We start from the raw sequence: 17,488 nt of genomic DNA, 5'->3' as shown, positions 1-17,488 counted from the left end.
AGCGTTTCCTGGGCGACCCGGCCTTGATGGGCCAGGCTGCTCTGCGGGCGTCTCGGGTGACGTTGTGCCACCCTGCTCTGCCTGCTGCCCACCCGATGCACCAGGGATGGGACGGGGGGAGGCCAAGAATTCCGGGACGTCCCGTGATGGACTTAATGGGACGGGCCCCAAAACCTCCTCCTCCCTTGGGGAGCCCGGTGGCCCCCGGGCCTCACTTTGGGACAGAGGTGCGAGCGGGGAGGTGCCCCGTCGCACCACCGACAGCTGGCGCTGCCAGTCCTGGAGGCCTGCAACGGTATCCACCAGGATCCGAAGGTTTGCAGAGACGGAGTCCAGGGAGTTAGACATTCCCGCCAGGGGCTGTGCGATCTCAACCTGTGAGTGCACAACGCCATCCAGCACATGTGTCAGGCGGTTGATGCTCTCGGCGACTGACTGCTGCGACTGGCCAATGACCTGGTGAGACTGGGCCAAGGCCTGCAGGGCGCCGGCAATGTCGTTTTGCCTCTGGCACATTGCTGCCTGTGAGAGGGCAACCCTGTCCAGGGCCGAGGATGAAGCGTGCATATGAACCCCAATGCCTTGCATCACCTGACCCATTGCCTCCACCGCGGATGCCACCCGTGCGGTGTTGGACTGGGTCTCTGCCATGAGCGGCACCACTCCCTGCTCGTGGACGCGGTTCGACTCCTCTAACAGCGTCTGCAGAGTCTGGAAGGAAGCCCTCATCCCGTCGTTGTCTCCCTGGGTTTCTTGAGGCATCGGCTGTGCGGGTGGGTTGAGAAACTCCAGGAACTCCGAAAACGTCTGGGAGCCAGCTGCATCCTGGGCCTGGTCTGGCCTCCGCCAGTCCGGGCCCTCGGCTGCTCCGACCTCCACCTGCTGTACCTGCTCAGCTGTGATGTGCAAACCAGACTGTGACCCAGGAGACTCATCACTAAATAGGCCCGCCGGGGTGAGTGTCTCTGGGATGATGGATGTTGTGGGAGATAGCAGTGCCGCAAGCCCGATGTTTTCACAATTTAGCCCCTCCTCAATGGTGTGGGGCCGCTCAGAGTCCGGAGGGTTATCCCTGGCCATTTTCATGGCTTGTTGTCTCGCCACCCTCTGGGCGTCCTGATCCGCAGATTGGGTTGGGGAGGATGGGGCTCCCCGCTGATCAGGCGCCCTCTGTCGTGCGGCCCCGGGTGAGGTGGCGGCAGATGCCTGTGTCCGTCTGCAGCCAGACGGCCCTGGTCGTTCGGCATCACGTCCTAGGGAAGAGAATGAGACGGGTTATTTAGATTTGCTCAGCAGGCCGCTGGACGGTCCCAGTGGACAGCGTGTGAAGGGACAGAGGATGGGGGGAGGTATCCCAGTGGGCAGGGTGTGTGAAGGGACAGAGGATGGGGGAGGTGTCCAAGTGGGCAGGGTGTGTGAAGGGACAGAGGATGGGGGAGGGGTGGGTGTTTGTCAAGGAGGGTTGTCTCACTTGTTGCAGCTCCGCCAACCTCGCATAGCGCGACATCCCGGGTGGCAGACCCCCCAACAAGGTCCAGTGCCCTCTGCTCAAAGGTGGTGAGGGGGTGCAGGTTGGGCGAACCCCCTCCAGTCTTGTGCCGCTCACGGTTGTTGTGAGCGGACTTGACCTGTTGGGGGAGGGTACATAGGTAGATCATTACAATACGGCAGGTATCAGCAGTCCGTTCAGATACTGGCACAGTTTGGGGGTCAAGTTGTCATAAGACGATTGCATCTCTCCACGGGGCCAGAGCGCTGGGTCTGTGACAACTTTGTGACCCATCCTCAAATAACTCTGGCCCAATCCCCCTCCACCCCCCGTGCCAGGGGGGGGAGGTGGGTGATTAGGTCAAAGGGGGGGGGAGGGATGGTTGTGACCAGGGGGCACCTTCTTGGCACTTACCCTGGCAGCCCTGGTGAGGTCATTTAGCTTTTTCCGGCACTGCTCTGCAGAGCGAGGGTTCTGCCCCACAGCACTGACGGCAGCGGCCACCTCACGCCAGGCCTGGCGTACCGCGCTGGCAGGTTGGCGATGCCCTCTCCGCGGGCGGAGGATGCCCCTCCTCTGCTTGACAGCATCGAGCAGAGTCTCGACATCGACCTCCACAAAACGAGGTGCAGCTCTCCTGGACCCCGACATCATGGCCGACAGATTCTGTGGTCGCCCGCGCCTTTTTACGACGTCGGGCGGCGTCACGTGGGCGTGTTCGTGTCGTCGCCGCGTTCCGTCGTCATCGCGCACGTGATTGACGCGGCCGCGTTACTAGCCCATTTCCCGGAAGTGAATACGTCGGGAAATGGACCCTTCACGACCGTCGTAAAACGCGCCAGTTTTTTACGACAGTTTTGCGATTTTTCGCGGGTGCGGAGAATCGCGCCCATAGTTTCTTAGGTTGAGTGAGCGATTGCTGAAGAAGAAGACTGCATCAAAGTAAATAGAATCTCAAAGGCATCTGAAAACATTAAAACATAACCAGCCCACCGAGCACGGAAGACCTCTATCCTGCCGGCTGACACCACATGCGCCCATTCCAGGGACGCCCGGCAGTGAACAGAACCGCTGAAGAGGTACAGTCAGTTGGGGTGGAAGGCCTCCTCGACTGTCCGCTACCTATCTCTATTAATGACAAACTTGGCTTGGCCCAAGAGCAAGTCTATAAGAAGGTCCCACCCCCCCCCCCCCCCCACCCCCCCGGATCTATTAATGGCCAGCTTGGCTAGGCCCAAGAACAAGCCGATGAGAAGGTCATCCTCTCTCTGTCCCCCTCCACTCAAGGTGCCCAAAGATCATAAGCGTGGGGCTGAAGTGCAGCAAAAAAGAAAGTAACCGATTTTTCAAAAAACTAAAGAGGAGGTGCGGCCTAGGACAACCTACATATTCGTGGTCCACGGACTCCACAAGGCCACAAAAGGCACATGCTTCATTGACATATGCGCACACAAAAGATGAGTTCTCAGGACACCGCATGTACTTGAGTTATTAACAGAACAATAAGAAAACATTTTCATGTTTTAAATTAGTCCTTTAAGGTAGGAGCAGCACGGTAGCACAGTGGTTAGCACAGTTGCTTCACAGCTCCAGGGTCTCAGGTTCGATTCCTGGCTTGGGTCACTGTCTGTGCGGAGACTGCATGTTCTCCCAGTGTCTGCGTGGGTTTCCTCCCACAGTCCAAAGATGTGGAGGTGAGGTGAATTGGCCATGATAAATTGCCCTCCGTGTCCAAAAAGCTAGGTGGGGTTGCTCGGTTACGGCGATAGGGTAGAGGCGTGGCTTAAGTAGGTACTCTTTCCAACGGCCGGTGCAAACTCGATGAGTCAAATGGCCTCCTTCTGCACTGTAAGTTCGATAATATTCTTTCAGGTGAAACACATTAGCCCGTCTCTCTGCCCAAGTTGACTGGGGTTGTTATGCAAGGCTCTCTACTTCTTGCTGGGTGGTGGTCCCCTTCATGCTGTTTGCCCCTGACCAACTTGCCCATGGCCTGGCTGGACGCTGGAATAATAAGATGTGTTATCATGTGTCCACATGATCAATACTTCCATTTTCCACACAGACGATATAAAGCCGAAAGCCGTTGCTGCACAGCGGAAGATGAATGGTAGCCGTTTACGCATGCGGCTGAGAAAGTGGTTTCTTCATACTTCTCTGTGCCGGGTTTTTAGTTTACAGGCACAGAGTCTATCACAATATACATCTATGTATATGATGGAGGGCAGACAGGCAGTGATTGACACACAGGATGACCAGTAAGCACACAGAACAGAGCAGCCAATCACCAGACAGGACACTATAAAGCCAGAAGGCACCAGTTTTCCCGCTCTCTCGGGACCAGCCTCTGAGATAGTCAGAGTTTGTGAGCTAGTCAGTGCAAACACCATGTGGTAGTCAGTAAGTCTGGTCAGGCTAGCATCAGGTCTCCAGTCAAATCATCAGAGTGTCAACCCACAGTTGAACATGTATAATAGTTATATGTTAAATAAAATCGTGTTGTATCTCATCAAGTGTTGGAAGTCTGTCTCTCGCTACACTGCATCAAGCGCAGTCCACATCGACCCAGCCTGCCCAACACATCATGGTACCAGGTAGTGATGTTGAAAATTGACGGACCTACCTTGAGTGAATCAGCATTGACCAGCAAGCAGCCATCAGGTGACATGGAAAACGTCTGCCCTCCTCCACAGCTCCACATCGCCGGCAACCTCGGTGCAAATTGGAAGATCTTCAAACAAATGTTCCAACTCTATCTCGAAGCTACCGACCTCGAGGCCGCATCGGACACCAGGAAGATCGCACTATTCCTCTCCACAGCCAGGGACCACGTCATCCACATCTACAACACCCTTACATTCGCTGAAGGCGAAGACAAGACAAAATTTAAGACAGTCCTGCTGACGTTCGACAGCCAGTGTGACATTGAGGTGAATGAGAGCTTTGAACGGTACGTTTTCCAGCAGAGGCTTCATGGTAAGGATGAACCTTTTCGGTCCTTTTTGACCCATCTCCGCATCCTTGCACAGTCACGTAACTATGACTCGACAACTGGTTCCATGATCCAGGATCAGATCGTTTTCGGGGTCCACTCCGATTCCCTTTGCCAGGAGCTCCTGAAAGTCAAGCAGCATCGCCATCGAAACGTGCATTCTCCACGAACGTGCTAACAATCGTTACCCCCACATCAGGGCGGCAGAAACGGCAAAGCTAACCTCCCATGAGGCGGAACGGGTGCAGGCCATCGCACAAATGTAGGGCCTTTGTATCGACGAGAGTGGCCATTTTGCGTGCTTTTCCCGGGCCCCTGCGCATGCGCGCCACGACCGAGGGGACGGCGAGACCGATGACCAGCCTGCGCAGGTGCGTATGTCATTCGACCGCACTGCGCATGTGCGTTAGTGCACGGAACGCGCTGACGTTGGCGTCATGACGTGTCCGAATTGTGGCTCCGCCCATTTAAAGCGGCAATGTCCGTCAAAATCATGACAGTGTCTACAGTCTGGCAAGCTTGGCCACTACGCAGCCCTTTGCAGATCTGCTCCACAGCCCAGCATCCAGCGATCCCAGTCACAGTGCAGAAGCGTCCGTTCAATACAGCAGGCCATGCCAGACTCCGACAGCCCAACAGATCCTGAGGCTGAGTACCTCAAATTTCCATACCGGGTGGGCATCATTACGAAGCATGCGCTGCCTTTCTCCAAGATAGTGAAGCACCTCCCGATCCTCAGAGTGGATCCCGACGATGAGTGATGTGCTGTCCTCACAGTCAACAAGGTTCGCATCCAGTTCAAACTGGACACCGACGCATTGGCGAACCTCATCTCGACACCATACGCGTCAAACCAAGCATTCTTTGACCGGCCTGCCAGCTCCTTGACTACAATGGCAATGCTATAGCTGCCAGTGGCTCGTGCCAACTTGGAGTTTCTAATAAATCATTTAAAGCAACACTGCGATTTGAGCTCGTAGGATCTGACCGAGCATCCCTGCTCGGTGCTCGGGTCTGCAAACTCCTGAACCTGGTTCAGCGAGTCCACACCCTGTCATCGTCACAGGCGACGGCCTCACCTAATGAAAAGTTCCAGGCTGAAATTGATGACATCATCACGCAGGACCACAGCGTGTTCGACGATATGGGCACACTCCCATACCGATATAAAATCCTGCTCAAACCAAACGCCACCCCTGTGGTTCACGCACCACGTCGGGTGCCGGCACCCCTCAAGGATCGCCTCAAGCAGCAGTTACAGGACCTCCAGGACCAGGGCATCATGTCAAAGGTCACAGAACCCATGGACTGGGTCAATAAGCCGTCAGGGGTGCTTCGAATCTGCATCGACCCCAAGGATCTAAACCGCAACATCATGAGGGAACATTGCCCGATACCAAAACGAGAAGAGTTGACCAGCGAGATGGCTCATGCCAAATTCGTTACGAAGCTGGATGTCTCCAATGGGTTCTGGTAAATACAGCTGGATGCATCCAGTCGCAAGCACATTCAATACCCTGTTCGGTCATGACTGCTACAACCGAATGCCTTTTGGCATCATCTCTGCCTCCGAGATATTTCACCGCATCATGGAACAGATGATGGAGGGTATAGAGGTGGTGCGCGTGTATGTTGACGATATCATAATCTGGTCCACAACTCCTCAAGAACACATCGATTGCCTCAAGCACGTATTCCACAGAATCGCCGAGCAGGGCCTCTGACTCAACAGGGCCAAGTGCTCGTTCAGTCAATCAGAAATCAAATTTCTTGGTAACCACATGCGGCCAGATGCTGACAAGGTTTCGGCGATCAACGCCTTGAAGACCCCAGAGGACGAGAAGGCGGTCCTCCGCTTTCTAGGGATGGTCAACTTCCTCAGGAAGTTCATTCCCAACATGGCGTCCACACCACAGCCCTCCGCCATCTCGTCAGAAAGTCGATGGAATTCCAGTGGCTGCCCGCTCATGAGAAAGAATGGCGTGAGCTGAGGGCAAAGCTCACCACAGCCCCGGTTCTGGCATTTTTCGATCCTACCAAGGAGACCAAAATATCCACTGATACGAGCCAGGACGGTATTGGGGTGGTGCTCCTCCAGCGGGATGACTCCTCCTAGGCCCCAGTTGCGTATGCCTCCAGAGCCATGACACCCACTGAGCAACGGTACGCTCAGATTGAGAAGGAATGCCTGGGCCTCCTAACGGGAATCGACAAGTTTCATGACTATGTGTATGGCCTCCCAAAATTCACGGTTGAGACGGACCACAGGCCTTTAGTCCACATCATCCAGAAGGATTTAAATGACATGACGCCCCGGTTACAACGAATCCTTCTCAAGCTACGCCGCTATGACTTTGAACTTGTCTGCAGGCCAGGCAAAGAACTCATTGTTGCAAATGTACTTTCCAGGTCTATCACCACACCATGTGAGCAAACTGACTTTGTCTGCCAAATAGACGCGCAGGTGCAATTGTGTGCCTCCTACCTTCCGGCCTCTGATGAGAGGGCCATTCAACTTCGTGAGGAAGCGGCCAGGGATCCTCTGCTACAGCGTGTGATGCAGCACCTCACGAATGGCTGGCAGTAGGGACAGTGTCCCCAGTTTTACAACATCAAGGACGACCTGACGGTAGTGGACGGCATCCTCATGAAGCTCGATCGAATCGTGATTCCGCAGAGTATGCGAGCTATGGTGCTTGGCCAAATCCATGAGGGTCACCTGGGGGTAGAGAAATGTCGACGCAGAGCTCGGGAGGCAGTCTTCTGGCTGGGCATCAGCCAGCACGTTGCCAACACGGTCCTCAACTGCCCACATGTCAGAAAGTTCAGCCAGCTCAACCCAAAGAAACTCTGCAGCAACATGAGATAGTGACCTCCCCATGGTCCAAAGTCGGGGTCGACATTTTCCACGCCAAGGGGTCTGACTATGTCCTCCTGGTTGACTACTTCTCCAATTACCCCAAAGTGGTGAAACTATCCGACCTCACGTCGAAGGCGGTGATTAAAGCATGTAAAGAAACATTTGCCAGGCATGGGATACCACTCACGGTGATGAGTGACTGTTTTTCCCTGTTTTTCCAGCAAGGAATGGTCTGAGTTTGCCCGGCTATACACCTTTCGTCACATCACCTCCAGCCCCCACTACCCGCAGTCAAAAGGGAAGGGTGAGAAAGGGGTCAATAACGTCAAGAGATTACTATGCAAGGCTGCAGACTCAGGCTGTGACTTCAGACTGGCGCTGCTGGCATACAGAGCAACCCCGCTGTCCACTGGGTTGTCTCCAGCGCACATGCTCATGAATCGCACTCTGCGAACCACGTTTCCAGCCATCCATGTTCCAGACCTTGACCAGCTCACGGTCATACAAAAGATGCAGCAGTCTCGGGTCCAACAGAAATCAGCATACGGCGCTCATGCCACAGATCTCCCCGAGCTGGTCCCAACTGATCGTGTTCGTGTTCAGCTGCCTGACGGTGGCTAGTCTGCCACAGCTGTGGTGGTCAAGCAAGTGGCCCCGAGATCGTTCCTTGTCTCCATGGCTGATGGTTCCTTCCTACGACGCAACAGATGGGTGCTGCACAGAGTTCCACGCCCGCCACCCAACCGTGATCTCCCGCCTCACACAATGCTTCCTCCGGACGTGCCCTACCATGAGACCACCGATCTACAAGCAATCCTGCCGACCTCGGCGACCACCACATTGGCGGCAGTCCCGCCTATCCAAGTGCAGGCGGCCCCTGATCCACCCTTGAGGCGATCAACCAGAATTCGTCGCCCACCACAGTGACTGAATTTATAGACTGAACTTTTGCACAATTTTCTTACCTCATCGATTTGATCTCTGTAAATATTGTTTTTACCGTTTCATCTGCCCTATATCTGCACTTGCGACACCTTCCTATATATATAAGTTCATTTTAGCACATTCTGTATATAGTCACGCACATATACACATCCACAAGCACACGCACCTTACTATTTATTATCCGAACACAAACAATGTAAAAAAAAGGGAGATGTCATAATATACATCTATGTATATGATGGAGTGCAGACAGGCAGTGATTGACACACAGGATGACCAGTGAGCACACAGAACACAGCAGCCAATCACCAGACAGGACACGGACACTATAAAGCTAGAGGGCACCAGTTTTCCCACGCTCTCGGGACCCAGCCTCTGAGACAGTCAGAGCTCATGAGCAAGTCAGTGCAAACACCATGTGTTAGCTAGTAAGTCTGGTCAGGCTAGCATCAGGTCTCCAGTCAAGTCAGCATAGTGTCAACCCACAGTTGAACATGTATAGTAGTTAGATGTTAAATAAAATCGTGTTGCATCTCATCAAGTGTTGGAAGTCTGTCTCTCGCTACACTGCATCAAGTGCAGTCCACATCGACCCAGCCAGCCCAACACATCAGAGTCTGAGGGAATGATTGTATTTGAGTTTGTGTGAGCACCCAGAGATAGGGGGCTGGATTCTCCCAAATGGGTCGATGTCCCCACGCCGGCATAAAAAAGATTTACTCTAGAGATTCCTGGAACAAAGTACTTCAATGCCCGAGCAGGGACCCGGAGTAATTCACGCAGCTTTAGCCACGGATACGGGCCCCCGCACTTCCGGTTTTGAGTCCGCGCATGCGCACGGTGGCAGCCTCCAGCAGCCGCGCCGAGCCACATGGCGTACTCGGACCGCGGAGCCAGACAGAAAAATTAGACATCCCCCGATCGGCCGCACGCCCGAGCATCTGACCATGCAGATCTAACCCCCAGCCACCTATAAGGCGGCGTCCGATTCCCCCCGCCCCACTCCCACCAGGGCGGCCGCGGACTGAGTCCACAGCCGCCACGCCAGCATCTCGACCGGCAATACCAGGTTAATTCCATGCCTTCGGGAACTCGGCCGGTCGGGAGTGGAGGAACGCTGGGCTGGCCTCTGTCAATGGAGTGGATGTTGATTATATGGACAACTTCCATAAGGCCTTTGACAAGGTCCCTCATGGTAGACTGGTACAAAAGGTGAAGTCACATGGGATCTGGGGTGAGCTGGCAAGGTGGATACAGAACTGGCTCAGTCATAGAAGGCAGAGAGTAGCAATGGAAGGGTGTTATTTGTATTGGAGGGCTGTGACTAGTGGTGTTACACAGGGATCAGTGCTGGGACCTTTGCTGTTCATAGTATATATAAATGATTTGGAGAAAATGTAACTGGTCTGATTAGTAAGTTTACAGACAACACAAAGGTTGTGGAATTGCGGATAGCGATGAGGACTGTCAGAGGATACAGCAGGATTTAAATCGGTTGGAGACTTGGGCGGAGAGATGGCAGATGGAGTTTAATCCTGACAAATGAGAGGTAATGCATTTTGGAAGGTCTAATGCAGGTAGGGAATATACAGTGAATGGTAGAACCCTCAAGAGCATTGAAAGTCAGAGAGATCTAGGTGTACAGGTCCACAGGTCACTGAAGGGGGCAACACAGGTGGAGAAGGTAGTCAAGAAGGCATACGGCATGCTTGCCTTCATTGGCCGGGGCATTGAGTATCAGAATTGGCAAGTCATGTTGCAGCTGTAGAGAACCTTAGTTAAACCACACTTGGAGTATAGTGTTTAATTCTGGTCGCCACACTACCATACGGATGTGGAGGCTTTACAGAGGGTGCAGAAGAGATTTAACAGGATGTTGCCTGGTATGGAGGGCATTAGCTATGACGAGCCGTTGAATAAACTTGGTTTGTTTTCACTGGAACGACGGAGGTTGAGGGGCGACCTGATAGAGGTCTACAAAATTATGAGGGGCATAGACAGAGTGGATAGTCAGAGGCTTTTCCCCATGGCAGAGGGGTCAATTACTAGGGGGCATAGGTTTAAGGTGCAAGGGGCAAAGTTCAGAGGAGATGTACGAGGCACATTTTTTACACAGAGGGTAGTGGCCGCCTGGAACTCGCTGCCGGAGGAGGTGGTGGAAGCAGGAACGATAGTGACATTTAAGGGGCATCTTGATACGGACCCAGGAAGTGTAGAAGATTTTAGCTGAGATGGGCAGCATGGTCGGCACAGCCTGGAGGGCCGAAGTGCCTGTCCTGTGCTGTACTTTTCTTTATTCTTTGTTCGTAATGGGCCCTCAGCCGCACGACGTACACCTCGATCACACTGATTCGCGGGTACCGGAGAATGGCCGGACTGGCACCAGGCCCGATTTCGGCATGAAATTGGATTCTCTACCCTGCACCGAACGCGATTTTGCTGCGGGGCTGGGAGATGTAAATTGCACGAACGGTCTTGCATTTTGAATGTCTATTTAAGTGAGCCTCCTACACCCATGGACGTTTACATTTTAATGACATTGCAGAGACACGAGTGAGTTGTCTGGGTAGAAATCACAAAGAATCACCTGTACCCCTGGGCTCAAATCAAATGTCCATATGACATGCATTCTTAAATATAAAAACACCCATCATCTCCATATGTTCGCAAGCACAATTACAGAACCGTGACAACACCATCTTGGACAAAGCAGCCTGCTTGATTGGTACCACATCTACCACCTTAATACATTCACTCCCACCATCAGCAGCGCACAGTAGCAGTAATGTGTGCCATCTACAAAATGCATTATGGCAACTCAACAGGCATCCTTCAAAAGCACGTTTAAAAACCTACAAATTTTACAACCTAGAAGGACAAGGGAAACGGGTACATAGGAACACCACCAGCTTCACGTTTCCCTCCAAGCTACGCACCATCTTGACTTGGAACTATATCCAGGGGGCATTGGGGATATGGGGAACGCTGTGGTGCCCATACTCGGCGATTCCCATCCCCCCCAGCCAGTGGGCAGGCTCCCGTCCATGTCCACCCCGTCTGTCCTGACCATTGCCCCCATTGCTCCCTCTCACAGGCAGCCATGAGACAGAGCCAGCAGCAGATCGCAGAGGCGCTCAACGCCGTGGCCCAGTCTCAGCAGGGCATTGCTGAGGGCATCGGCGGCATTGGCCAGTTTCTGGCCGGCGTCGCCCAGACACAGACAGGGATGGCCAACTTCCTGTGGTCCATGGCTGCAAGCTTGAAGACTCTTGTTGATACCAGGGCGGGCCTCCAGGACTGACAGCGCCAGGTGTCGGGGGACATCGGGTGCTCGGTCCGTTCGCATCCTTGACCCATGTTAAGGCCCGGGGGCCATCGGGGACTCCGAGGGAGGAGGAGGCGCTGGGGCCCGTTCCGAGTCCCTCTGTAGGGGAGGTCCCCGATCACCGTGACACCTTGGACTCCCGCCCCCTCCCCCTTCCGTTCAAGGTGCATCTGGTGGGCAATGGGCAGGACAGGCTGGCAGCTCACCATCCCAGTTTCCCAAGCCGCAGCCTGGCCCATCTGGGCCGGGCCGCCCCAGGAAACAGCCATCAAAGTGGTCCCTAGTCTCAGAGCAGGAATCACAGGAGTCCACTTGCTGTACCATCTGGAGAACCACCTAGACATAGTCATAGGGTCCGTAAGGCCAAAAAATTAGACACTGAGTAAGTTGGCATAGGTGCAGGTCACAGATTAGTTCTGGGGCTAGGGCACGTGTATGGACAGTTTGTTATTAAAATATCTTTCACACCAACAGAAGCTGCCTTTGTGCTCTGTCCGATGTGTGCAGGGGTGTGGTGTGAGGTGAGCGCCAGTGGGTGTGTGAGGGGTGATAGAACGTCGGCCTCGGATGAGTGTGCCCCCCTCCCACTGAGCCGTCCTCGCCATCCCTCCCGGGCAGATGACGGGGCAGTGCGCTGCAGTGTCACGGCCGCATGCAGGAACGGTCTGGGTGGAGGGTGGTACTGTGGCCATGGTCAGACATTGCCCAACGATGTAGAGCCCAGAGCTCATCGCAGGGCGGGTTGTCATCATCCTCCATGGCCTGCAATAGACACACTTCCACCAGAGACCGTGTGAGCCCGGCCCGTTCTGCCGCAGGTGGGTGTGCAATGAGCATGCGGGTGGTGTGCGGGTGGTTGGTGTTGGGTGGGCGGGGTGAGGTTGGTTGGTGTTGGGTGGGTGGGGTGAGGGTGGTTGGTGTTGTGTGGGTGGGGTGAGGGTGGTTGGTGTTGGGTGGGTGGGGTGAGGGTGGTTGGTGTTGTGTGGGTGGGGTGAGGGTGGTTGGTGTGTGGGTGGGGTGAGGGTGGTTGGTATTGGGTGGGTTGGGTGAGGGTGGTAGGCTGGTGGTATGCAGTCTGTGCCCATACTCGGCGATTCCCATCCCCCCCAGCCAGTGGACAGCCTCCCGTCCATGTCCACCCCGTCTGTCCTGACCATTGCCCCCATCCTCCTCATCTGGGGAGGACTGGGCCTCGTCTTGCTGCTCCTCCACTTCCCCTTCCTCTGCCTGCAGCACATCGCCCCTCTGCTGGGCTGTGTTGTGCAGGATGCAGCACACCACAATGCTGCGGCCGACCCTATCTGACGGGTATTAGAGGGCCCCTCCAGAGCGGTCCAGGCACCTGAAGCGCATCTTCAGCAGCCCAAAGCACCTCTCTATCATACACCTGGTCGCTGCATGGGCATCGTTGTAGCGGTTCTCCGCGTCAGTCTGCGGCCTCCGTATAGGCGCCATCAGCCACGTCTGTAATGGGCAACCCCTGTCGCCCAGCAACCAGCCTCTCAGCCGGCGGGAGGGTGTGCGTCTCTCGAACATGTCTGGGATGATAGATTGCGCCAATACGAATGACTCATGTACACTGCCTGGGTACCGGGCGCAGACGTGCAGGATCCTCATGTGGTGGTCACAGACCACCTGCACGTTCATGAACACGGCCCTGTTATCTGCAGGTGGCCGCACGGCGACGTCCATCCCATCGATCACGACCTGGACCATGGGCATCCCGGCCACAGCAGCGAAGCCAGCTGCCCAGGCACCCTGGTTGGCCCAGTGCACAGGGAACTGGATGTAGCGGTCTGCAATGGCATACAGGGTATCTGTCACTGCCCGATAGCACCGGTGTCTGCGAGATGCTGGACAGGTCCCCACTCAGCGACTGGAATGACCCCATGGCATAGAATTTCAGGGCCACCGTAACTTTGACGGCCACGGGGAGAGGGTGTCCTCCCCCAGTGCCACGTGGTGCCAGTTGTGCCATCAGGTGGCAGATGTGTGCCACGGTTTCCCGGCTCATCCGGAGTCTCCTCCTGCATGCCCGGTGCATGGGGTCCTGGTAGGACGAGCGGAGCCGGGGCCTCATTGGGCATCTCCATCGCCGTGGCACCACTACCCGCTTCCCCTCCTCCTCGTCCTGTCGTGCAGGTGGCCCTCCAGCCTGGGCGACTGCCACCTGCCTCTCTGCGCCACGCTCCTCTGCAGCAGCCTCCGCCGCCTCCCTGGCACACTCCTCCTCCTCCTGCTCCCCCAGGACAACGTGTAGAAGTGCGGCTCCCGCCACGGTCGCCAACATCGCTGGGTGATCAGCAAATATAACGGGCTGCAGGGGGTGGGGGGTGGGGTTGGGGGGCGTAGATGACATATCACCATTGCCCATACCCCCCCGCAGCCAGGTGCTGAGGGTGGGATGGTTGCGACTGTTTCCAGCTGGCACATGGCCAGACAGACACCACCCAGCCCCTCTCCCACCCCCAGCTCCCCCCCCCCCCTCCCCGACACGCACAGTCCAATGGTTCCTGCGACCCCAACCCCACCACCTGCGGCTGCGCCGTCACTTCTCCGGTGACCACCCGACGCCGACCCCTACATCCGCGCTGGCTGGCGCCAACCAGCATGACTGCTTGACGTTGGTGGGACTTCGGCCCATCCGACCTGGAGAATTGGCGCGGCCCCGTGGCCCGTTGCGTCACGATGGTTCTCGACATTCTCCGAGGTGCGCGGCGCGATTCACGTCAACGGGATTTTTGGGGGGGGGGGGCGGAGAATACCCCGGGGCGGCCGGGTGGGATTTACGCCGCCCCCCGGCGATTCTCCGACCCACGGGGTGGTCGGAACATCCCGCCCAGAGAACAGGGACCGGATTCTCCAAATCCCCACTGGGTTGGAGAATTCCCGGGGGGTGGCGTGAATCCTGCCCAGCCGCCCCGACGCCGGCTGCCGTATCCTCCGGCGCCGGTTTTCGGGCGGGGCGGAGTTTACGCTATGCCAGTTGGGGGCCGTTGCCCCCCCCAACCCGGCAATTCTCCGGGCCCCGATGGGCGAGCGGCCATCAGTAGCGGCGTGAAATGGACATGGTTCCTTATGGTGGGACCTGGCTGGTAGGTCGTCCAGTGGAGCCCTCGGGGGGGGGGGGGGGGGGGGTCCGTCGCTTGGGGTGGCCCCCATGGTGGCCTGGCCCGCGATCGGGGCCCACCGATCTGTGGGTGGGCTTGTGCCGTGGGGGCACTCCCTCCTTGCGCGCCGGCCACCCGGGGTAGAACCCCCACTCCGTGCAAGCGCGCGAACACGCCGGCCGGTCTGTGCATGCAGCAACTCGCGCTGGTTGGCGCTGCGCCAACCCCTCCAAAACCGGCCTAGCCCCCGGAAGTGCAGAGAATTCCGCAACTTCCGGTTGGCCCGACGCCGGAGTGGTTCGCGCCGTTCTTGCCGCCAGTGTCGGGCCATCCTGCCAGAAATGTGTACATGCATCTCCGATCCCATTTTGAGATGTCAGTTACATGTGGCATCTGTGAGGCAGGTGTTCTGTGGCCCATTTAACCCTTGCCCGTAGTTTTTTCCACATTGTGTCAAAGTATTGTTTTAAACAATCCATGAGATGGAAACTTTAAAAAAATCATGTATCATATCACTCTCGAAGGTTTGAATGTAATAACAGCTGTCATTGTTTGTGAATGAATGAATTTCCTGTTGGTTAAGCATTTGAGATCCTTATAAATATAATTTTTCAGGAAATGGTAGTTGTTCGTTAGGATTTTAAAAAATTCATATCTGTTTGTTGTTCCAGAAAGACAACACTGGGAAACATGTAATAAATGCAACAAGTTAAGACCAAAACGATCTCACCATTGCAGCCGATGTGGGCACTGCGTTCGAAAAATGGATCACCATTGTCCATGGTAAACTGCTTTATGACTTTAATCCTGGCATTGAAAAAATATATATAACATATAAATATGTTCTATTTGATACTTGGTGTAAGGTTTGATGTGTATGTGTTCTCATTGTATAGCGAGCCTCCATGACCTCCCTCATACAGTGCACTGCAAACTATGGGCGGGATTCTCTCAGCCTGGGGCCGGGCCGGGGAATCGGCGTGAATCACGCCATGCTGCCCAGAAGCCGGGACCCGATTCCCCTTCAGAGTGGAGAATCGGCGCCGTTGGCGCCAGTGTATTTGGTGCAACGCAATGGACGGCTCCCCCCACCCCCCCCCCCCTCCCCCCCCCCCCCCCCACCCCCACCCCCACCCCCCGCCGATTCACGTCCCGGGATGGCTGTAACAAAAGTCCCGAGACCCGCCGGCGCCATTCTAACATTCTAACCTGATCCTAGCCGGCGAGACCTCGGCGTGGACGCGTCCAGGGGCGGCCTGGGGCAGGGGTGTTCCGACCTTGGGGGGACCTCCGTTGTGGCCTGGCCCACGATCGGAGCCCACCAGTCAACGGGCCAGCCTCTCGGGCTGGGGGCACCCTTTCTTCCACGCCGGCCCCTTTAGTCCTACGCCATTTAGCGTCGGGGCCGGCGTGGAGAAGGGAGTCATTGTGCATGCGTGCATTGGCACCAGTGCCACTGCGCATGCACGGACCCCGTGGCACCCAGTTGACACCGGGATCGGCAGCTGGAGCGGCAAGGATCGCTCCAGTGCTGATTTGATCCTGATCAGCAATGTGGTCTGCCCTGTTACACACAATACTAACCGGAGCTGTAGATCAGTCAGCTTAATGTTGGTGAGCGGGTTGATAATGAAATGTGTAATAAAAAAACATTTTGAACCTAAATAATAATAAAGATTAGTTAGCATGGATTTCAAAATGATAAGTCATACTTGACCAACTTTATTGAATTCTTTGAAAAGTTACAGAAAGAATAGACATGGGTAATGTATGGACTACACACAGACTTTTGAAATGCATTCACTAAGGTACCAAATAGTGGACTTAAAAATGAAGGTACGTGGAGTCAGGGGACAAGTGGCACAATGGACAGCACGCTGGTTACAAAAGCATGAAGGGTAATTAATACAACAGGTGGTATTCGAGAAGGATTGAGAATATTTTGTTTATTAAATAGTCAGCAGTAACAACGATTTGAAAATCAATCCATAACATTCCACATATCACACTAACCATTAAACAACAAGGAAACATTACTGTTCCATATTGGTACTAATACAAAGCTTTATCAGCTATTTTGCACAAAAAAAACCCAAACACACGGTATCACCCCTCGCAGATTCCACAACAGAAACGAAGGATAACCCTGAAAATGTGATAGACTGTCCAGAACTTTGTCATAGAAATGATCTGTCCATCAATGTGTAACTTGTTCCACATATCAGTGCCATTCATTGTCCAGGTTCCACAGCTGTGCAGGCTCTCCCACATGGCCCAAATTCACCGGAAACAAATTCTGGCAGCTGCATATTCCACTGGTGTTCAAGATGCAGTTGAACATCCTTGACTTCCAGCATGTTTAACCCACGGTGATGTGCCAGTCACAACAGCAACAAAAGCATCATCAATCTGCAGATGTATTTCTTCAATGGTGTCATTAGGCGGCCCATTTGGAGCAATGTGATGCACCAAGTCCTGCAGCATCTTTTTGCTTCAAACCGGATTGCCTTCTGGACCCATGCGTCTCCCTGAGCCCGGTGTTCCTGGATTAGAAATAATTTTGGCTACAGAAAAGGAAGCAAACAGGAAAAGCAGCCTCTCGGTATCTGCAAAAAAAGCAGCCTCTCAGTATCTGCAGAAAAAGCAGCCTCTCGGTATCTGCAGGAAAAGCAGCCTCTAGGTATCTGCAGGAAAAGCAGCCTCTCGGTATCTGCAGGAAAAGCAGCCTCTCGGCATCTACAGGAAAAGCAGCCTCTAGGTATCTGCA

General features: G+C 54.8%; 1 protein-coding gene across 4 annotated transcripts in view; it reads left to right on the top strand.

Annotated features, from left to right (window-relative positions):
- zdhhc21 (zinc finger DHHC-type palmitoyltransferase 21) overlaps window positions 1–17,488 on the top strand; it is a 229,507-nt gene that overhangs the window by 122,046 nt on the left and 89,973 nt on the right. For all 4 annotated transcript variants that reach the window (XR_005461553.1, XM_038804355.1, XM_038804354.1 and 1 more), the window contains exon 4: window positions 15,393–15,504. Coding sequence is in view for 3 of the 4 variants with exons in the window: in XM_038804355.1 (XP_038660283.1) it covers window positions 15,393–15,504 (112 nt within the window). In the remaining variant the exon portion in view is untranslated. The remainder of the gene's footprint in view (window positions 1–15,392; window positions 15,505–17,488) is intronic.

Source organism: Scyliorhinus canicula, chromosome 8 (genome assembly GCF_902713615.1).
Source record: "Scyliorhinus canicula chromosome 8, sScyCan1.1, whole genome shotgun sequence".
Taxonomy (NCBI): domain Eukaryota; kingdom Metazoa; phylum Chordata; class Chondrichthyes; order Carcharhiniformes; family Scyliorhinidae; genus Scyliorhinus; species Scyliorhinus canicula.
The sequence above is the reverse complement of the archived record's forward strand: the minus strand, read 5'-3'. Positions and strand labels throughout refer to the sequence as shown.